This window comes from Clinocottus analis, unplaced genomic scaffold (genome assembly GCF_023055335.1).
Source record: "Clinocottus analis isolate CAN_PGR_092001 unplaced genomic scaffold, fCliAna1.0.p SCAF_20, whole genome shotgun sequence".
Lineage (NCBI taxonomy): Eukaryota > Metazoa > Chordata > Actinopteri > Perciformes > Cottidae > Clinocottus > Clinocottus analis.
The window spans coordinates 14396220-14413069 of NW_027175932.1; the positions used below are offsets into that span (position 1 = coordinate 14396220).

A 16850-nucleotide genomic window follows, 5' to 3' on the forward strand; every position below is an offset into this window, starting at 1 on the left:
TTGCCGGGCTCAGACTTTACCCGAAGCGTCTTATCTATGTGTTGAGTTTGGGAGCAAGTGTAAGTCTTATCATCGCAGCGTGATTCCTGCCGGCAACCGGAATGAAATGACGCGGTATGATGCCAGCGTGCCGGGGAAAAACTGTTGAATCGGTGAATCTCCAACAGTGGAGGTATAGCTGAGCGGTCCACGCTATCGTCTCCATCATCATCGTCACTGTCGCCGGCGTCATCAACACCTCCTCAAACCTCCCAGAGAGCCGAGGAAGCCTGTGAGCAGGCGCCTTTGTGCATTTGTCTCTTTCTCTGAGGGAGTTTGGGTAGGGAGGGGGGAGATAAGGGGAGAACTTGTTGTCCTTCCCCTCCTCCTCTTTCCCCACACACACACACACACACACACACACACACACACACACACACACACACACACACACACACACACACACACACACACACACACGTGCAAACCGCAGGAAGCACGAGCTGCAAATCCGCTCGCCACGCACTCCAGCGGCGAGAGAGGCAACGGGAGAGACGGGGAAAGAAAAGATAAACCGAGCCAAGCGCGCCTGCTGCTGCCTGTGAAGTCACCCTCTCTCTCTCCTCTCTTCATCCCGTCCTCCTCTTTCTCCTCCTCCTCCTCCTCTTCCTCCTCCTCCATCTCCATCATTGTTCCTTCTCCCCCCTGCAACTCTGCCAGCTCTTCCTCTTCTTCCTCGTCTGCTCGTATAAATATTTATAATCCGGCTATTCCTATTCTTTCTCCCTCTATTTCATTCCCACCTGCTCCCCCGTCTCTGTCACACCCAGATACACACACACACACACACACACACACACACACACACACACACACAGTTCCATTCTGTACAGTAGATGAATGTAACTCCCGCTGTTCAGTGTGTGCAGAGCAGATTTACAGGGAGATCAGGTTGAGCGTATTCATTATCCGGTTCAAGCTGAGCTGCGGTCAGGTAACGCTAGCTGCTCCCAAAGTTTCTCCTCTTTCATCTCCCCTCTTTTGGAGTCCACTCAATCTTTTCTTCATCTTTTCCTTTAGTTTTTCCTTTAGTTTGGTTGATTCACCTCTTCTTCTCCTTTTCTCTCCCTCTAGCTTCCTTCAAACTCATTCTCCCTCTATTCTATTTATTCTAGTACCTTTTTTTTCTAGTGATTTTTCCCTCTCTCCCTCTCTCTCTCTCTCTCTCTCTCTCTCTCTCTCTCTCTCTCTCTCTCTCTCTCTCTCTCTCTCTCTCTCTCTCTCTCTCTCTCTCTCTCTCTCTCTCTTTCATATTCTCCAAACCTCTCCCCAATTTCAGCCCTCGGTGGCAGCTCTCTGCGATTCTTCTCTCAGCTCGTATTTTTAGCAGGAAGTCAGTGGGCTTCCGGGGGCCGCTGGCAGCCGCTCAAGGCTTTGTCAGGTACGGCGAGCGCTGCAGGAGAGGCGAGGGGAAGGGAGGAACGGAGAGGAGGACTGAGGAGGCAGGAGATGAAATTCATGCAGAGTAGGAAATAAAACGGAAGTTGGAAAATGAGGGGACGGCAGGGAAGGAGGCGAAGGAAGAGGTTTAGAAGATAAAGGGGGGAGGAGGAGGATGAGGAGGAGGAAGAGGAAGAGGAGGAACAGGAGGAGGAGGAACAGGAGGAGGAGGATGAGGAGGATGAGGATGAGGACTTCTCCCAAGAGGAGGGCTGCCTTACCTGGGTAAACTCACAGCTCACAGCCCCGGAGACTGATGCCAAACATCTGCCCTGTGTTGTCATAGTGATCCATGCGTCCAGCTGTCAGTATGGAGACTGTTTGTGTGTGTGTGTGTGTGTGTGTGTGTGTGTGTGTGTGTGTGTGTGTGTGTGTGTGTGTGTGTGTGTGTGTGTGTGTGTGTGTGTGTGTGTGTGTGTGTGTGTGTGTGTGTGTGTGTGTACTTTGTTTTACTCATGTATTTTTAAAACCATTGGATTAAGTATAGTAGTAGTAATCAACAACAATTCTGATAATTTGTATTTAACAAGATCGTATCATCTTTTGCTTTTTGAAACGTTATTTTAGTTGCATGTGACAAACCCGAGAAATAAATCTAGAGGATCTGCACCCTTTTCTGGTCATATAATATACAAATAAATTCAACTTTACTGGTATAACACTTTATTGGTATAATGCTATATGAATGTGTCATAAATCAGCTGCTCTTTGGAAGAGATTCATCAATGTGCATACAGTATAAAAATCTGTATGAAAATTAAATAGCATACTCTTGAAACTTGCTTAAAGAGCAACGTAATGCTCCATTTCTGTTTGAAAATGTCTTCTACGGTCACGAGACTACGATAGGAGAAGCCACATTCTGCACTTTAACGGTATTTCCATACAATGATAGTCAAACAAACGTGAAAGCAGACTTCCATTGACTGTGAGATCACACGAGTCAGCAGGAATTGAAGGATTTTTATATTTTACAAAGCTAATGTTCCTGGAGCATCCTAAAATGAAAAACTGTAATGCACAAAAATGTATATGTAAGTATACATCATTTGTAGATAAGCAGCTACAACTTGCTATCTTCATAAAACCATGTATATCAACTTCAAGTCCATTTTTGGTCATTTCTCAAAATTAAAAAGAAGTTTGCAGTGATATTATGAGAAAAGTTTGCTCCACTCTATTATTGTATTAAACTGACTAGGCAAGGCAAGTTTATTTGTATAGCACATTTCAGCAACAAGGCGATTCAAAGTGCTTCACATAAAACCACTAAAAGCAAATTTAAAAACAGTTAAGAAAACATTAAAACAGTCAAGAAAAATGAAAGTTGCAGTGCAGTTTAAGAAATAAAATGCAGCGAGATGCAGCATTGAGTCAAGTTCAATTAAAGGCAACCTCGAACAGAAAAGTCTTCAAACTGGATTTAAAGGAGCTGAGGGTCTCAGCAGACCTGCAGCTTTCAGGGACCTTGTTCCATAAACGTGGAGCAGAACAGCTGGACGCTGCCTCTCCATGTTTAGTTCTGACTCTTGGAAGAGAAAGTAGACCAGAACCAGAGGACCTGAGGGCTCGGGATGGTTCATAAGGTAGCAGCAGATCACAAACATACTAGCCCCCAACCATTCAGCGCCTTATAAACCAGCAGCAGGATTTTGAAGTCAATTCTTTGTTTGACAGGAAGCCAGTGCAAAGACCTCAGAACTGGAGTGACGTGATCCACTTTCCTGGTCTTAGTGAGAACTGGAGCTGCAGCTTTCTGATTGACTTTGTACAGAGGCCTGTGAACGCACCGTTATGGTAGTCAAGTCTACTGAAGATAAATGCATGGACAAGTTTCTCCAAATCCTGTTGAGACATGAGTCCTCTAACCCTTGATACATTCTTCAGGTGGTCGTACGCTGACTTTGTAATTGTCTTGATGTGGCTGTTCAGGTTGAGGGCTGAATCCATACTAGAAACAAAGGTCCACACTACGAGTGCAGAATTATGGTCCACTGTTGGTAATGTGTGTGTGCGTGTGCGTGTGCGTGTGTGTGTGTGTGTGTGTGTGTTAAAGGTCTGAAAACGAAATTACACAAGCACATTGTACAGCCTGAGGGGCTGTGATAGATAAAAAGGACGACCGTGAGCGGTGTTGAAAAGCCTTCGTTTGTGCAGAAGCCAGTGTTGGATTGTTGGGGATGGAGACTGATTACGCAGGACAGGTGAGAGGAGAGAGATTGAAAGAGAGGAAGGGAGGAGAAAGAAAAGGGTTATTAAGAGCGAGGGGCAGACCTCGGACTCGCGAGCAGCACCACTTCAGTCCAATTGTCTCCAATAATGGCCTCTTTGATCACTACTCGCGGCTGTGAACACACACACACACACACACGCCAACAGCATGGATTTCGTAAGCCGAGCCTAAGCTTCTCTGTGTTTGCGTGTTTGTTTGCGTGCTGCCCGCTCGCCGTAGCCTTGAGTGGCGTCTTGATTCATGCCCAGTGATGCCGTGAGCCGGCGGAGCGGAGCAGGAGTACACTGGAGCGAATGTTGTTTAAATATGGATCTCATTGTGCTCGGGGTGGACTCGAGGTCAAGAGGCGAGCAGCTTTAATTCTTAAAGGCTTTGTACTCTCGCTCGTGTGTCTGACTTCAGTTCATTGCTTCAGCAGCATCACACACACGGAGCAAAATATTAAAAACACGGGTCAACTTCCAACAAAATAGCTATTTGCAGAGTTTATTTCTGTCTTTGTTTGAGGATAATTAATAACAGGATGTATGAAATATTAAGGGAATATTTAGATTTTTTTTTTCTTTTTATGAACTTGACTCAAGGGGTGAATCCAGGTTAAAAAACAAACACATCATCCCTTGTTTGTTTTTACGCAGCAGATGCTCTTTAACGAATTCTGCAATACTCCGTTAAATATCCAGCCGTCTGTGGGCTCAAATGTTTAGCCTGCAGAGCTGTCACTGTTGTCATGCTTGGATTTATAATTTACAGCTACAGTGGTTTCCAATGGTGACCAAAGTCTTGACACACAATGTGTCAAAATGTTTTTAATGTGCATAGAAAACGTTTCAAAGCCACACACAAGTATGTTGGTCCTCAACAAAGGAAAAATGGATTGTGGAGTTTCTATGGATGTTTAAAAAACATTTTTTATGAATGTCATTGGTGGCTTGAGACAGATTTACTTAACTGGTATCAGCGCATATGTCTATAAGTCTGATATGTCTGATAAGTCACAACTAACCGCAAAATATGCTTGAGATCCTTCTTGATACAGGATTGAAATTCTATATTTGTATACATCTAACTAGCTGTGTATATCAGCTTGTTGCTAATTGTGTCTGCTGGTAGTGCTGAAAACTTCAGCATGTTGCTGCTGCTTCAAGAAAGTTTTATGGAGTTTTTCAGAAAGCTAAACAAAAACAAAGAGCTGAAAAATTCGGGGGAAAAAATGTGTAAATCTGAGGGGAGCTGCAGAGACGGGATGCTTGAAACTCACATTACATGTAGTAGTTTCATGTATTCTTCATTTGCAAAATTGGTGCAGCTTTCAGTGCCTTTTGGAACACATGCATAATGATTGTTACAAAGAGAGAGCGTGTTGGAACCAGGCAGCAGCCTCCGGTTCTGCCGAGTGAAGCTGATACAGAAGTGTCTTAAAACTTGTATTCTCTCTACTGACCAGCAGGGGGCGACTCCTCTGGTTGTACACAAGTCTATAGAAAAGGACTCTTCTCTCTTTATCTTCTCTCTTGATGTATTCCCTCAGTAAACATTGTAAACATGAGTTTATGTTTCAATCTCAAGTTTCAAGTCTTCTTCAATACAACTTGATGTTCATATAGTAAATTATGGTCATTTAGGGCGGGCTTGCTGTGATTGACAGGTCACTGCCGCTACCAGAGACGTATACAGTGTCTCTCATCTGTAATCCAAGATGGCGACTCTTAAATCGCCAAACTTGCTAAACTCAAGGTTTCAAAATGGCTGTCCACAAACCAATGAGTGACATCACAATGACTACATCCACTTCTTACGTGGTTGGAGCCAAAGTAATTATTTCAGTCTTGGTATTGATATTAAGTATTATATTAAGTATCCCCTTCGTAAAACAACCACAGTCTCTCTCTCTCTCTCTCTCTCTCTCTCTCTCTCTCTCTCTCTCTCTCTCTCTCTCTCTCTCTCTCTCTCTCTCTCTCTCTCTCATGGTCTGCAGCCTTTAGCATCTCTGCTACAACTCTTTTTTTAGCACCTCCTCTACTCTTTTCCCCTCAACTGCTGAATAATAGATAAGTGAATACCATGATGCGATTGCCGTGTAGGCACTTTGAATGTGTGTGCTTTTTCTTTTTCACCCGGGAGAGGGAGTGTGTGTCTCCGCCGCTCTGCTACTATTGCAGCCGTGTGTGTGTGTGTGTGTGTGTGTGTGTGTGTGTGTGTGTGTGTGATTGTTGGCCCTCCGTCTTCATCCTCTGTCAGGTGTTACCCTCCCCCACCTCCCCTTCGGACCTCATCTTCACCTCAACTTGCCTCGCTCTCCTCCCGGCCTGCTCCCTTTAGCTTGGTAACAGCGAGGGCATTAAACTTTCATCACTGCTGTCTTTTTCTAGCACGCTCTTCTTCTCTCCTCCTTTGCTCCTTCTCTTCTTTCCCTCATTTCTTCTCTTGCAACTTTCCTCCTTCCCGCGATTCTGTTTCCTCCCTCAAGCCCTTATTTTCCTTAATTCTCTCGCTCTCTCTACGCTCCTTCTTTCTTACATTTTTCTTCTTCCCCCTCTCCTCTGTTTACACAGCAGTGAGTGCTGCTGGAGGAGAGTATAACGAGGAGGTTTGACACTCCTTTATGGGTTTTAACATTGGGGAGACTCGACAGAATTTCAAGTGACTGTAAATTTAAGCAAACTGCTTCCCATCTGTCCCTCACTGCATTTGTGTCGTCTATTTGCACACATGAAAGACTGTGAAGAGTGTGTGTGTGTGTGTGTGTGTGTGTGTGTGTGTGTGTGTGTGTGTGTGTGTGTGTGTGTGTGTGTGTGTGTGTGTGTGTGTGTGTGTGTGTGTGTGTGTGTGTGTGCATGCGTGCGAGCATGCGTTTGTGTGCACAAAAAGTGCCGGGATATGAAAATGGTCTCAGTAACATCTCCACTTTTTCTTTCAAACAAGTTCTTTTCTTTCATTTCCTCCAAGTTCAGACAACACTTGGAAGCGAGTGAAGCCTCTGTGGATATCTCTTATGAAATGATGGAAGTCTTTCTCATAATTTTCCCTTTCTCTCTGTCTCAGATTTGTTTTCTAGGTCAGCATCGGTGCATGTAATTTGCTGTACGCAAACTGTTGCTGAATTTGCATTAGCCATTTCAAGCAGAAGCAGAAAGCAAACAAACAGAGGCCAAGCTGTTAGGGAGTCAAACGCGGAGCGGAGGCGACTCAGTCTTTGTACTGATGTTGCCATCAAACACAGTTCATTCTGCGTGCTATGGAACACAAAAAGGAGCAGTTATGATTAGTCAGGCAAATGTGTCACAAGGTTATGGCAGTGGAAACAGCCAGTGCTGGTTCCTGTTGGATTAAATTGAGTTGTGAACACTTGACCTCCTGCCACATTTTGTCAAAGTTACATTGTCATCATGTACAGAATGAAAAGTCTTCCGAAGACAGAGCTGCTGCTTTCCGGTCCTCCCGTTACCAAAAGACTGCTTCCCTGGGAGGAGAGCAGGTTGCTCTAGAGGCAGACAGACCGCTAACTGTAGCGGTTAGCTGCAGCAACTCACATGAACTGGGTCTCACCTGAGTACGGCAGCAACAGAAATCTTTCGGTGAGGACCCCCCCAAACCTCCTCCCTCAAATTCTGGCAAGATCTGACACAATGCACCTTTAAGGTACATCAGAGGCATTTGAGTGTTCCTTCATGGGACAGCAAAACTGAAAGAAAGAAAAAGGAAATATAAAAGCACTTAAAGCTTGAGTACCCTTGAGCATATCGACTGGTTTCAGACCAGTCAGAAATGCATTGGCGTGTAAAACTAGCTTTGACAAAAAACTGTTGGAGAGTTTCACTTTATCGAGCGGCTAAATGTTGCGTCAGTGGAGATCCAGTTTCAAAACAGACACGAGACAGATGGCGAGTGGCCAGCCATCGAAATCATCAGCATTCATCAGGGGCCCACGTCGCTCGTTCCCGAAAAAGTTGCAGCTTAATCTTCAAACCGCATTATCCTGGAGGCGACGCCGTCACGCTGAACGTGGAAGTGGAGCAGACAGGATGAAAGAGACAGAGATGGAGTGTAGGAGAGAGAGAGAGAGAGGAGGGAGACCACCTACGAGGCCGCTTGATGATGCGCTGTATCCGTCTTTGTCACTTCTCGTGCGTGTGTGTGTGTGTGTGTGTGTGTGTGTGTGTGTTTGTGTGCGGCGCATTATGTTTGGGCGAGGACATTGTGAAGTGTTAGGAGGTGCTGCTGTACTCTGATAAAATGTGTGTTTTGGAATGTGCTCAGTAGGTGGTGTTTGTGTACACCGCCTCATAATTGCTGGCTGTCTTTGTTTTGCGTCTGCTTGTGTGATGTGTGTGTGTGTGTGTGTGTTTGTGTGTGTGTGTGTGTGTGTGTGTGTGTGTGTGTGTGGGCGGTGAGTTAAATGAAACGGGCGAGTATTAAGTTTAAGCCGAGGTGAGAAGGCGGAAGCCTCGCTGCTTCTCTCTCATCCGTCCTCCATCTGTACCTTGTGGCACGTCTATCCCTTTCTCACCTCTCTCTCTTCCTCTCCATCTGATATAGTATGTTCTTCTCTCACATCCAGTCTTCCCTCCCTCTCTGACGAGTACTCCCGCACACACACACACACACACACACACACACACACACACACACACACACACACACACACACACACACATGCTGTGGGAGGAATTACAACTGATCCGAGCTGAGTCTTTAGCTTGTCTGTCTTTGAACATCATGCCGATGCTTTTGAAGCCCCTCCTTTGAATTATTGTGTTTGTGTTCATGCACACACAGATAAAGGCCGGCTAAAGCGCCACTGTGTGACTGTAATCTCACTGTGTTCTATACATAAAGAAGATGTACAGAAGCCTTTGGGTGTATGCGTACAAAGGCTTTATATATGATCACAATAAAGTAGACCCAGACACAGAGTTTTGGTATGAAAAAGTTCTTGCCATTTTGCTATTACCGCAGCGGCCTGACATGACCACAAACCGGAGCAATCAGACCGGTTGAAAACAAGTAAAAAGTTCATTCAGATTATCTAAACCCGAAGCTCGTCTTTAAGACCCGCTTTGAATAATAAGGCCATTAAATGTCCATCATCCGTTGTCATTGAGAGCATTTATTTGAGGTAGCATTGTCTTACTATACGTCCTTATTGGCTCAGTAGGCCGTTAGCATCTATTGGTTAGCTGGATTGGCGCAGAGCGGTTGCAATGTTTTAGACGCAACCTCTGGTGGTCGTAGTAATCATGTTGAGAAGCAAAGGACTAGGTGTCCTCGTATCAGGAGGAAACATCCGGTTCTGAAAACAGAAACCATTTTGAAAGTTCCCTAAACCTGCATTCTCGCTACTGTCCATTCATTCCCTCAGTAAGCTTTGTAAACATGAGTTTATGGTCTCACGCTGTAGTTTCAAGTCTCCAGTTTCAGCATGCTGTTCATTGAGAAAATGATGGTCTATTTCGTGGACCATAAAGCAAGTATGCTTAGGGTCGGGGCTTCCTTTTGATTGACAGGTAGCTACCAGAACAGTATACAGTGTCTTTGGTCACTTTCATTCGCTGGTTGCCAAAGAAAACAAGATGGCAACTGCCAAATTGCTGAACTTAAGGCTTCAAAACGTCATGATGGCGAAATACATTTCTTATTCTATGTGTTGTATAAAGAGCAACGAAGACCCCTTAGGGAGGAGGTCAGGGTGGATGTTTACATCAAATAAACCCAGGAGACTCTTGTTTGTGTCCTGTGTGAAACCAAAATTCACCATGTTTGACATGTGTTGAATTTACGTACATAACTTAAGTTGCATAAGAAACAATAACCCAAACTATGCTCTTTTACTGAACATAACTACGTTTGGTTTGAACTTACTTACATATTGTTTAAAAATGCAACCGTTTCACAATATGCAGTTTTGTCCGGTCTGAGGTATTATTATGGTATAACAACTGATAAGGATCATTTCATGGGCTGATAATATAAAAAAATAATGTCTTAAATGCTGGAAAGTCAAAGTTGAACCAAGTCTATTGACTTATTTTTTACCTTAGGCTGAAATGTAACTAAATGTATTTGTATAATACATATATAATACTTAAGTACAAGTGAATAGTATTTGTAACATTTTTGTCAGCTAAAAATGTTTTATTTAGTGTACAGTTGGGCTTTTGTGTCACTTGCGGTTGCAAAAGACCAAGAGGGCGAGGAACAAAATGCTAAACTTGAGGTTTAGAACAGTCCACAAACTAAAAGGTAATGTAGATTGGAGACTACGTCTGCTTCTTTTATACAGTCTATGTGAATTAGGCTCCAGATGTGGTCTGATACAGTCAAAATATCACTTTGTAATCACTTTAACTGTACACACATTAAACACTTCTGCTTTATGCAAGCTCAGACCAAAGCTGTAATAAACTGGACTTTCCCTTTAATGTAATTTTATCAGAAGGTTTTGGCTGCTTGTACTACGCATGCATTCACTCATACCGACACACACACTGGTATTAATCTAATCATTTTGGGTTGGCAGGATATATTTGGCGACCTGTTTTCCACAACTGCACACACACTCATTGACGTTACACACACACACACTCACACACACACACTTTGATATTAAGTTATTTGGCAGGACATTTTGGCTACTAGTCTTTGGTATCTATGCAGACACACACACTTAGGAATTAACTTTGTCTTGGCAAGCAGGACATCTCTGGCTTTTTTCCCCCAACATGTACACAAACACACATACAAGAGCACGAGCACACACGCATGCACACACAATGGGCAGTAATCCCCCTACATGCCGGAGCTTCGGGCAGAGCAGGGATTTTCCTCTTCAAAGAGCAGACCACCCCATCGCAGCCTCGGAACAATGGTGGCCGAACTCCGGAAGATTTCCTGTGGCGGGGGTGGGACTCACACACACACACGCAGATACTGTAGCTTGTGTTATGTTTAAACACACACACATACACACACACAATTACGTGTCAAAATACACAAACAATATGCTTCCGCACAGACCCTCTGGATCACGTATGTATTTGCAGTCGTGGGAGGATGGAGGAGTTTTTTTTGTGGCGACATGCAGACAGACAGCAGCTCTGGGACGTGTATGACTGGAGACACACACTCGACCAAAGAGCAAAGACACCGGGCGAGGAGGGATTGAAACAGAACCAGAGAGAAATAAAAGGATGAAGGGGCACAAGTAGAAACTCAAGTCCAGCTGTTTCCACTCCTGAACACAGCCTCACTTCCAGCCTGCGCTGTGGTCCTATGTTTTCACTCAATCTTTGCACCCCCCGCTCACTTTGTGTGTGTTCTTTTTTTTCCCCTCACTCTTTTGTTATCTTCTCGATGCGGCGGAACACAAGGTGGCCATCGTGCCTGTGCCGCCACTGTTCCCTCGCAGACAAATTAAAACTGTTTGTTGCTTAAAAAGCAGCCTTTTGAAATCAAAGACAAAAGATGGCGTGGCGACAAAGAGCGGCCCGCGTGTTGTGGGGGCCCAAATGTTTAGAGCCCCCCCACCATCCCACAACTCACACACACACACACACACACACACACACACACACACACACACACACACACACACACACTGCTGACTTCCACCCACATCCTCTTTTCTTTTCTTCTCCGTCTTTTGTAACAGAAGCAACACAATCTTTTTTGATGCAGAAATTGTCTTTCTGGGATTGATTTTTTCTTTGTGGACACGCACAATGAGAGACTGTATTGTTGAATTTATTTATTTATTTTTTGTATTGTTATTATTCTCACATTGACCGCAGTCAATGTGAGAATAATGTTTACCTACAATAAACAGACGCGCTCACACACTGGCTGCTGTTAGTCAGCATCAGCGCTCTGTAAAGTTCAGCTGGTTGGTATTCACACCTCGTCATTTTGCAGCTTTACTCTTTTTTTTTTTACTGGGGGAAACTTTCAAAAAAATTCATCCATGAAATTGAATTTGAATTCTGCTAAGTAAGAGCGCAGTGTGTTTGTGTGTGGTTAGGAGGAAGGTTGGGGTATTTGTGTCCAGCTGGTGAAGTTTTATATTTCTCCCCCTTATTTATTTCTCTCAGTTTACAGTTGGCCGTCAAACTTCATGGGTGAAAAATTGCTCATGTTGCAGAATTTTTGAGGAGACACAGCTCGGGTTTATTTGTAGGGATGTTGCCTTGCTGTCTTTGCCTTGTCGCCTCTCTGTCCGTCTTCTTCTGACACACACGCACGTACACAGCACGTCCATTCCTCTTCCTTCTCTGATGTTTTTTGAGGCATTTAGCTGATGATTTCATCCTAAGCAGCTTTGGTTCTTCCTCAGCTTGTCTGTCTTTGAACGTCACCGTGGTGGCTTTTCGATGATGCCGTTTGAATCATTTCTTTACATTCATTTACAGATGGAGGTGGACAAGGTTGTACTAGTGGATGTAAATGTGCCACCCCTGAGATCAGATGGCTCGACACGGAGTAGAAAAGAAAGTTTTTTTTATAGTTTAAGACAGAAGACTTACGGCTTCTTCTTGACCTTATCTCATTTATTTTTTATATTCACTTTGCATTTTAGCTATGCAGCAGTCTCAGGCCTGTCCAGTTTTCACTTCACACTCAAGCTGCTCCGGTCTTAAAAGACAGAAACAACAAGCTAAATGAGTCTCCAGGTAGAAGCTGCGCTCCAATGCAGCATCTTGGCTTCTTTCCTGGCAAGCTTTATTTTTTTCCCAAGAAGCTATCACAGTTGTCATTAAGGCTGCAGAGAAAATACGTGCTGTCTGAAATTTGTAGCATTTTTTTTTAGGCAGTTTGAGATGCAATTAAACAAGATTTATACATGCTGTAGGCTCAGACCCTGGAAACGAACAGCCTGACATGGCTGTGTGATGAATGCATGTTAATTTCAACTCGATTTTATAACTGCACTGTTAATATTTTTACAGCTCATTCTCACTACCAAAGAGACTGCAGCTTGGTGAGGAGCGATGGGACTATAGAGGATTGTATCACAGATTGTGGCAAAGCACACTCACAATAAGTTGATCTTTCCTGTCAAGATAATCGTGAATATCATCAATGACGGGTGAAAAAATAGAGCCTGATTCAAATATACATTGAATAAGTCAATATAGCAAAGGACAGACTTATACAATTTTGCTATTTAAAAAATATATATTTAGCCTTTATGTATGCATAAAGAAAAGTATGATTTGTAGCCGTATTAAAGCACTGAAAAGACTTCAACAAAAAAAAGATGAGATGTGTGTCCCATCTGTGATGTAAAAAAACAAGGTGAAGTTAATGTGAGATAAAGTTATTCCACAACGCTTTAGCACCATTTTAAGAGTTTAAGCACACTTTGATGAATTTGTAAAAATGTTGCAATTTTGAACTATGTTGGCCCGTATAATCGTGACGTGACTTTTTCATAGTGCCCCTTTCTTTTATTGGTCTGTGGCGCCACACTTCAAACGAGCATATCTCTCAAGTGTCAGTTTTCTAAATTGTCTTTTCAAAATAAACTTCCTAAATAGTTTTCTACAACTTTGTTCCAGCAGCTGCTTTTGTTTAAAAACCTTCCAATGAAGCTTCGTTGTTTCTTGCATTGATTCTTGTCAGCTGGAAGGTTTTTACTGTGAAGCAGCTGCAGACATCTGACATACAAGGAACAAAGACACATTGGTGTTACGCTATTTTGCCTTTGTTTGAAATTTATCCAAATTAATATATGTAATTGTTTACTCAATTGGAAACATTGTGTTGAGTTTTCATCACCTTTTTAAAATAATGGACGTAGTTATTTTTTTACAAAAATGTTTCCTAAAAACACAAGCTGTTACTGGAGGACCAGGCCAGTGTGTTCGGAACGACACAAAAGCTTTGTTTAAATTCTGGGGTTTTGAAAGTGTAATGTTTGCTTGACTATTTCTGTAATTCCTCTCCTACATTCCTCACTATGTATGAAGAAAAAACATTGAACTTTAAAAGTAGCTTTAGTTTATATTTTTAAATAGGGACTCAATCGAAGATAATGATCACATTCTTTTTTCTTTATTTGGGAGTGAAGTAGTCCTGCGACCTTGGTTTATCGGCGGACAATTGAGCAAAACACTACTTCAAAATGTCTTCAAAGACTGATGAAAAAGCGTGTGTGTCTTTGTGGAGGTGCTGCCGCTCATTTATGGGGCTCTTCTGGCGTCTGCTTGACAACTAAACACGAGCCCTTCTGCCAAACAAATGGGCGCTGTGTTGGGGGGAGAGGGGGCGGCCCGGCCCAAACTGCAAGAAACGGGCACTCTTTGACAGCTGCTTTCATCTTGTTATTATTCCTCCTTTGCACTCAAGGATTTTTGGGCTTCCTAAAGTATTTCTGCTGCTCTCTCCTTCCTCTACCTCCCCACACCACCACCACCTCCTCCCTCTCTCTTTCTGTCAACGGGCTGTGATTGGCTGTTATGACAGAGCCGTCGCCGGGCTGTCAGCCTCTTCTAAAGCTCAGTTTAATTACTCCTTTTCACCAACGTGACACGCTCATGCACAGATGCATGCAAAACCGCAAACGCGAGGGAAGGGAAAGCCACTCACAAACACATAAACCGATGTGCTTCACGGAAAAAAACAATTGTGATAGAACTCGCCGTCAGCCTCTCTACCTGACGAAGCAGACCCCCAGATGTTTGTCAGTGTTGGCCCTCTGTTTCCTCAGCAGAGCTTTGAAAACATCATGTAGATTTGTGAAGGGCCAGCCGCCGCTGGGTTTGATGGGCACGAATCGATCGCGCGCCCCGCTGTGCCAGGCTTTGAATGGCCAATTAAAGCCATTGAGACAGAGGAGGAGAATGTGGGGGAGGGAGGTTGATGTGAAGGAGTGGGTGTTTGATTATAGGAGGACGATGAAAAAGAACGGGGGGGAAAGATGCGGCAGCGGTTAGCCAGTAAATGTTTAATATTCTGCGTCGTAAACTTAACAATGATCACTCTTTGTGCTTTCCCCTCGTCATCAGTCCTCTAGATAAAGACTCCCTGACGGATGCACTCAGCTATGCTTCCATAAACAGAAGACAGCAGTGCACTGGGTTGAGACCTTGACTGATGGATGGAAGCTAAGACAGATGTACAGATTTGCTAGAAATCGAGGGGGAAGACAATGAGAAAGCCATGTCGCCATATCGTCCTCAGTTTTCCCTCTCCTTCTTGTACCTCTCCACTTCGTCTGCCAACCCTTTTTCCTTCGTTTCCTTTCCCTTGCCCCCCCCTCCCCTCTAGATATCCTGCCTTTCTGTCGCCCACTTCCATGTCCTGATCCTGATGCCTCCTTCCATTTTCTATTTTCATCTCTTTTTCTGGCAAGCTCCCGTTCTGAAAAGTGAATGCTTTAAACCTGCATCCTGCATTCTCTCTACTCACCAGTAGGGGGCGATTCCTCTGGTTGTATAGAAGTCTATGAGAAAATGACTCGACTTCTCTCTTGATGGAAGTTTCCCCCAGTAAACTCCCTTTACAATGTTTCCCTCAGCAAACATTGTAAACATGAGTTTCTGTCTCAATCTATAGTTCCAAGTCTTCTTCAGTACAGTATGATGTTCATTTAGTAAAGTATGATCATTTAGAGTCAAACAGACCATTACGCCAGGGAGGCTTTAGGGTGGGGCTACAAGGTGATTGACATGTCCTTTTTCTCTCTAGCCTTTACCAACTCCACCCGCTTTTTCCTTATTATCTCGTCCTCTTCCTCCCCCTCGCACCACTTTAATTTTCTCGCTCTGTTACCAAAATGTGATGTCCTTTATAACATTTTGCTTCCTCTTTCTTGTCACTCGCAAATTAATCCGATCTTCAATTTTTCTTCTTTTTTCCCTTTATTTTCCCACTTCCCTGCCCATTTGCACTACTCCCTTTTCCTTTTTTCACCTCTCCTCTCCCCCCTCTCCTCTCCCGTCAGGTACCCTGCCCTACGACATCAAGATCGTTATCGCCGGCAACCACGAGCTGACCTTTGACCAGGAGTTTATGGCTGACCTGATCAAGCAGGACTTCTACTACTTTCCCTCTGCCTCTAAGTTAAAGCCGGAGAATTACGAGAATGTCCAGTCACTGCTCACCAACTGCATCTACCTGCAGGACTCCGAGGTCACCGTGCGAGGATTCAAGATCTACGGCTCCCCCTGGTGAGTAGCCCCTGCCATCGCACTGCACACAAGCAAGCGAACACCTCAAAGCTTAATTTCTCTCGGACATAGGGTCTCTTATGGGAGGAAAAGTCAACGGAAAAGCTGGTGACCTCAGTTGATGAATCCACACTTAATTGCTTGCTTCTGCTTAAACATGAGAAAAGTGATTTTGCTCTGAGTGTTTTTTTTGGGGGGTTTTTTGCATTTTTGTGTGCAGAACAATATTTTCAAAGAAGAAAACAACAAACCAAAAAATGTTTTCTCTAAAAGGTCAGCTCCTACTGATTGTGTCTTGTAGAACTGCATTATTTGATGCTCACAGAGCACACAGCAGTACACCATGCAGACAGATCATGTTTGAACCTGGGGAATAAGATAATGGCATATTCTAACGCGTCATCCCAACTGTAACCACACGTGTTGTGCTTTTGAGGCTAGTATTATCATCACTCACTGCTGTCCTGAGCTTGGTGGCTTTTGGTTCTCCCCTAAAGATTACGTCCCTATACGAAACTACCTTTGGGGAAATGTATTTTCTCCCAGAGGAGTTTTTCCTGATCCGATGTGAGGTCCTGGGACAGGGATGGTATGTGTACAGATTGTAAAGCTCTACGAGGCAAATCTTGTATTTGTGATGTTGGGCTATACAAAATAAACTGAATTGAATTGAAGATTAAGTTTGCAGTTTTTAAACACATGCTTACAATAGGGGTGGGAATCACAATGATAGATCCCACGATATGATATTATTACAATATTTGAGTCCCGATATGATCACGATATTGCAATTTTATCACGATACTGCGATATATTGAGTATTGCGGTGTATTGAGTATTGTGATATATTGTGATTTATTACCTTTTTTCAACTGCAAATTTCCCCAAAGGAAAACAGTCAACATATTGATAAATTCTGTTCATCTCACTTCTTAATTTTTATTGCAGAAAATGGGACAAACTGATTAACA

At 43.6% G+C, this 16850-nt stretch overlaps 1 protein-coding gene across 1 annotated transcript in view; it reads left to right on the forward strand.

The window, feature by feature from the left end:
• Window positions 1-16850, forward strand: part of mpped1 (metallophosphoesterase domain containing 1) — a 67853-nt gene that overhangs the window by 8205 nt on the left and 42798 nt on the right. The window contains exon 4 of the mRNA XM_068586205.1: window positions 15654-15879. Coding sequence (XP_068442306.1) covers window positions 15654-15879 — 226 coding nt within the window. The remainder of the gene's footprint in view (window positions 1-15653; window positions 15880-16850) is intronic.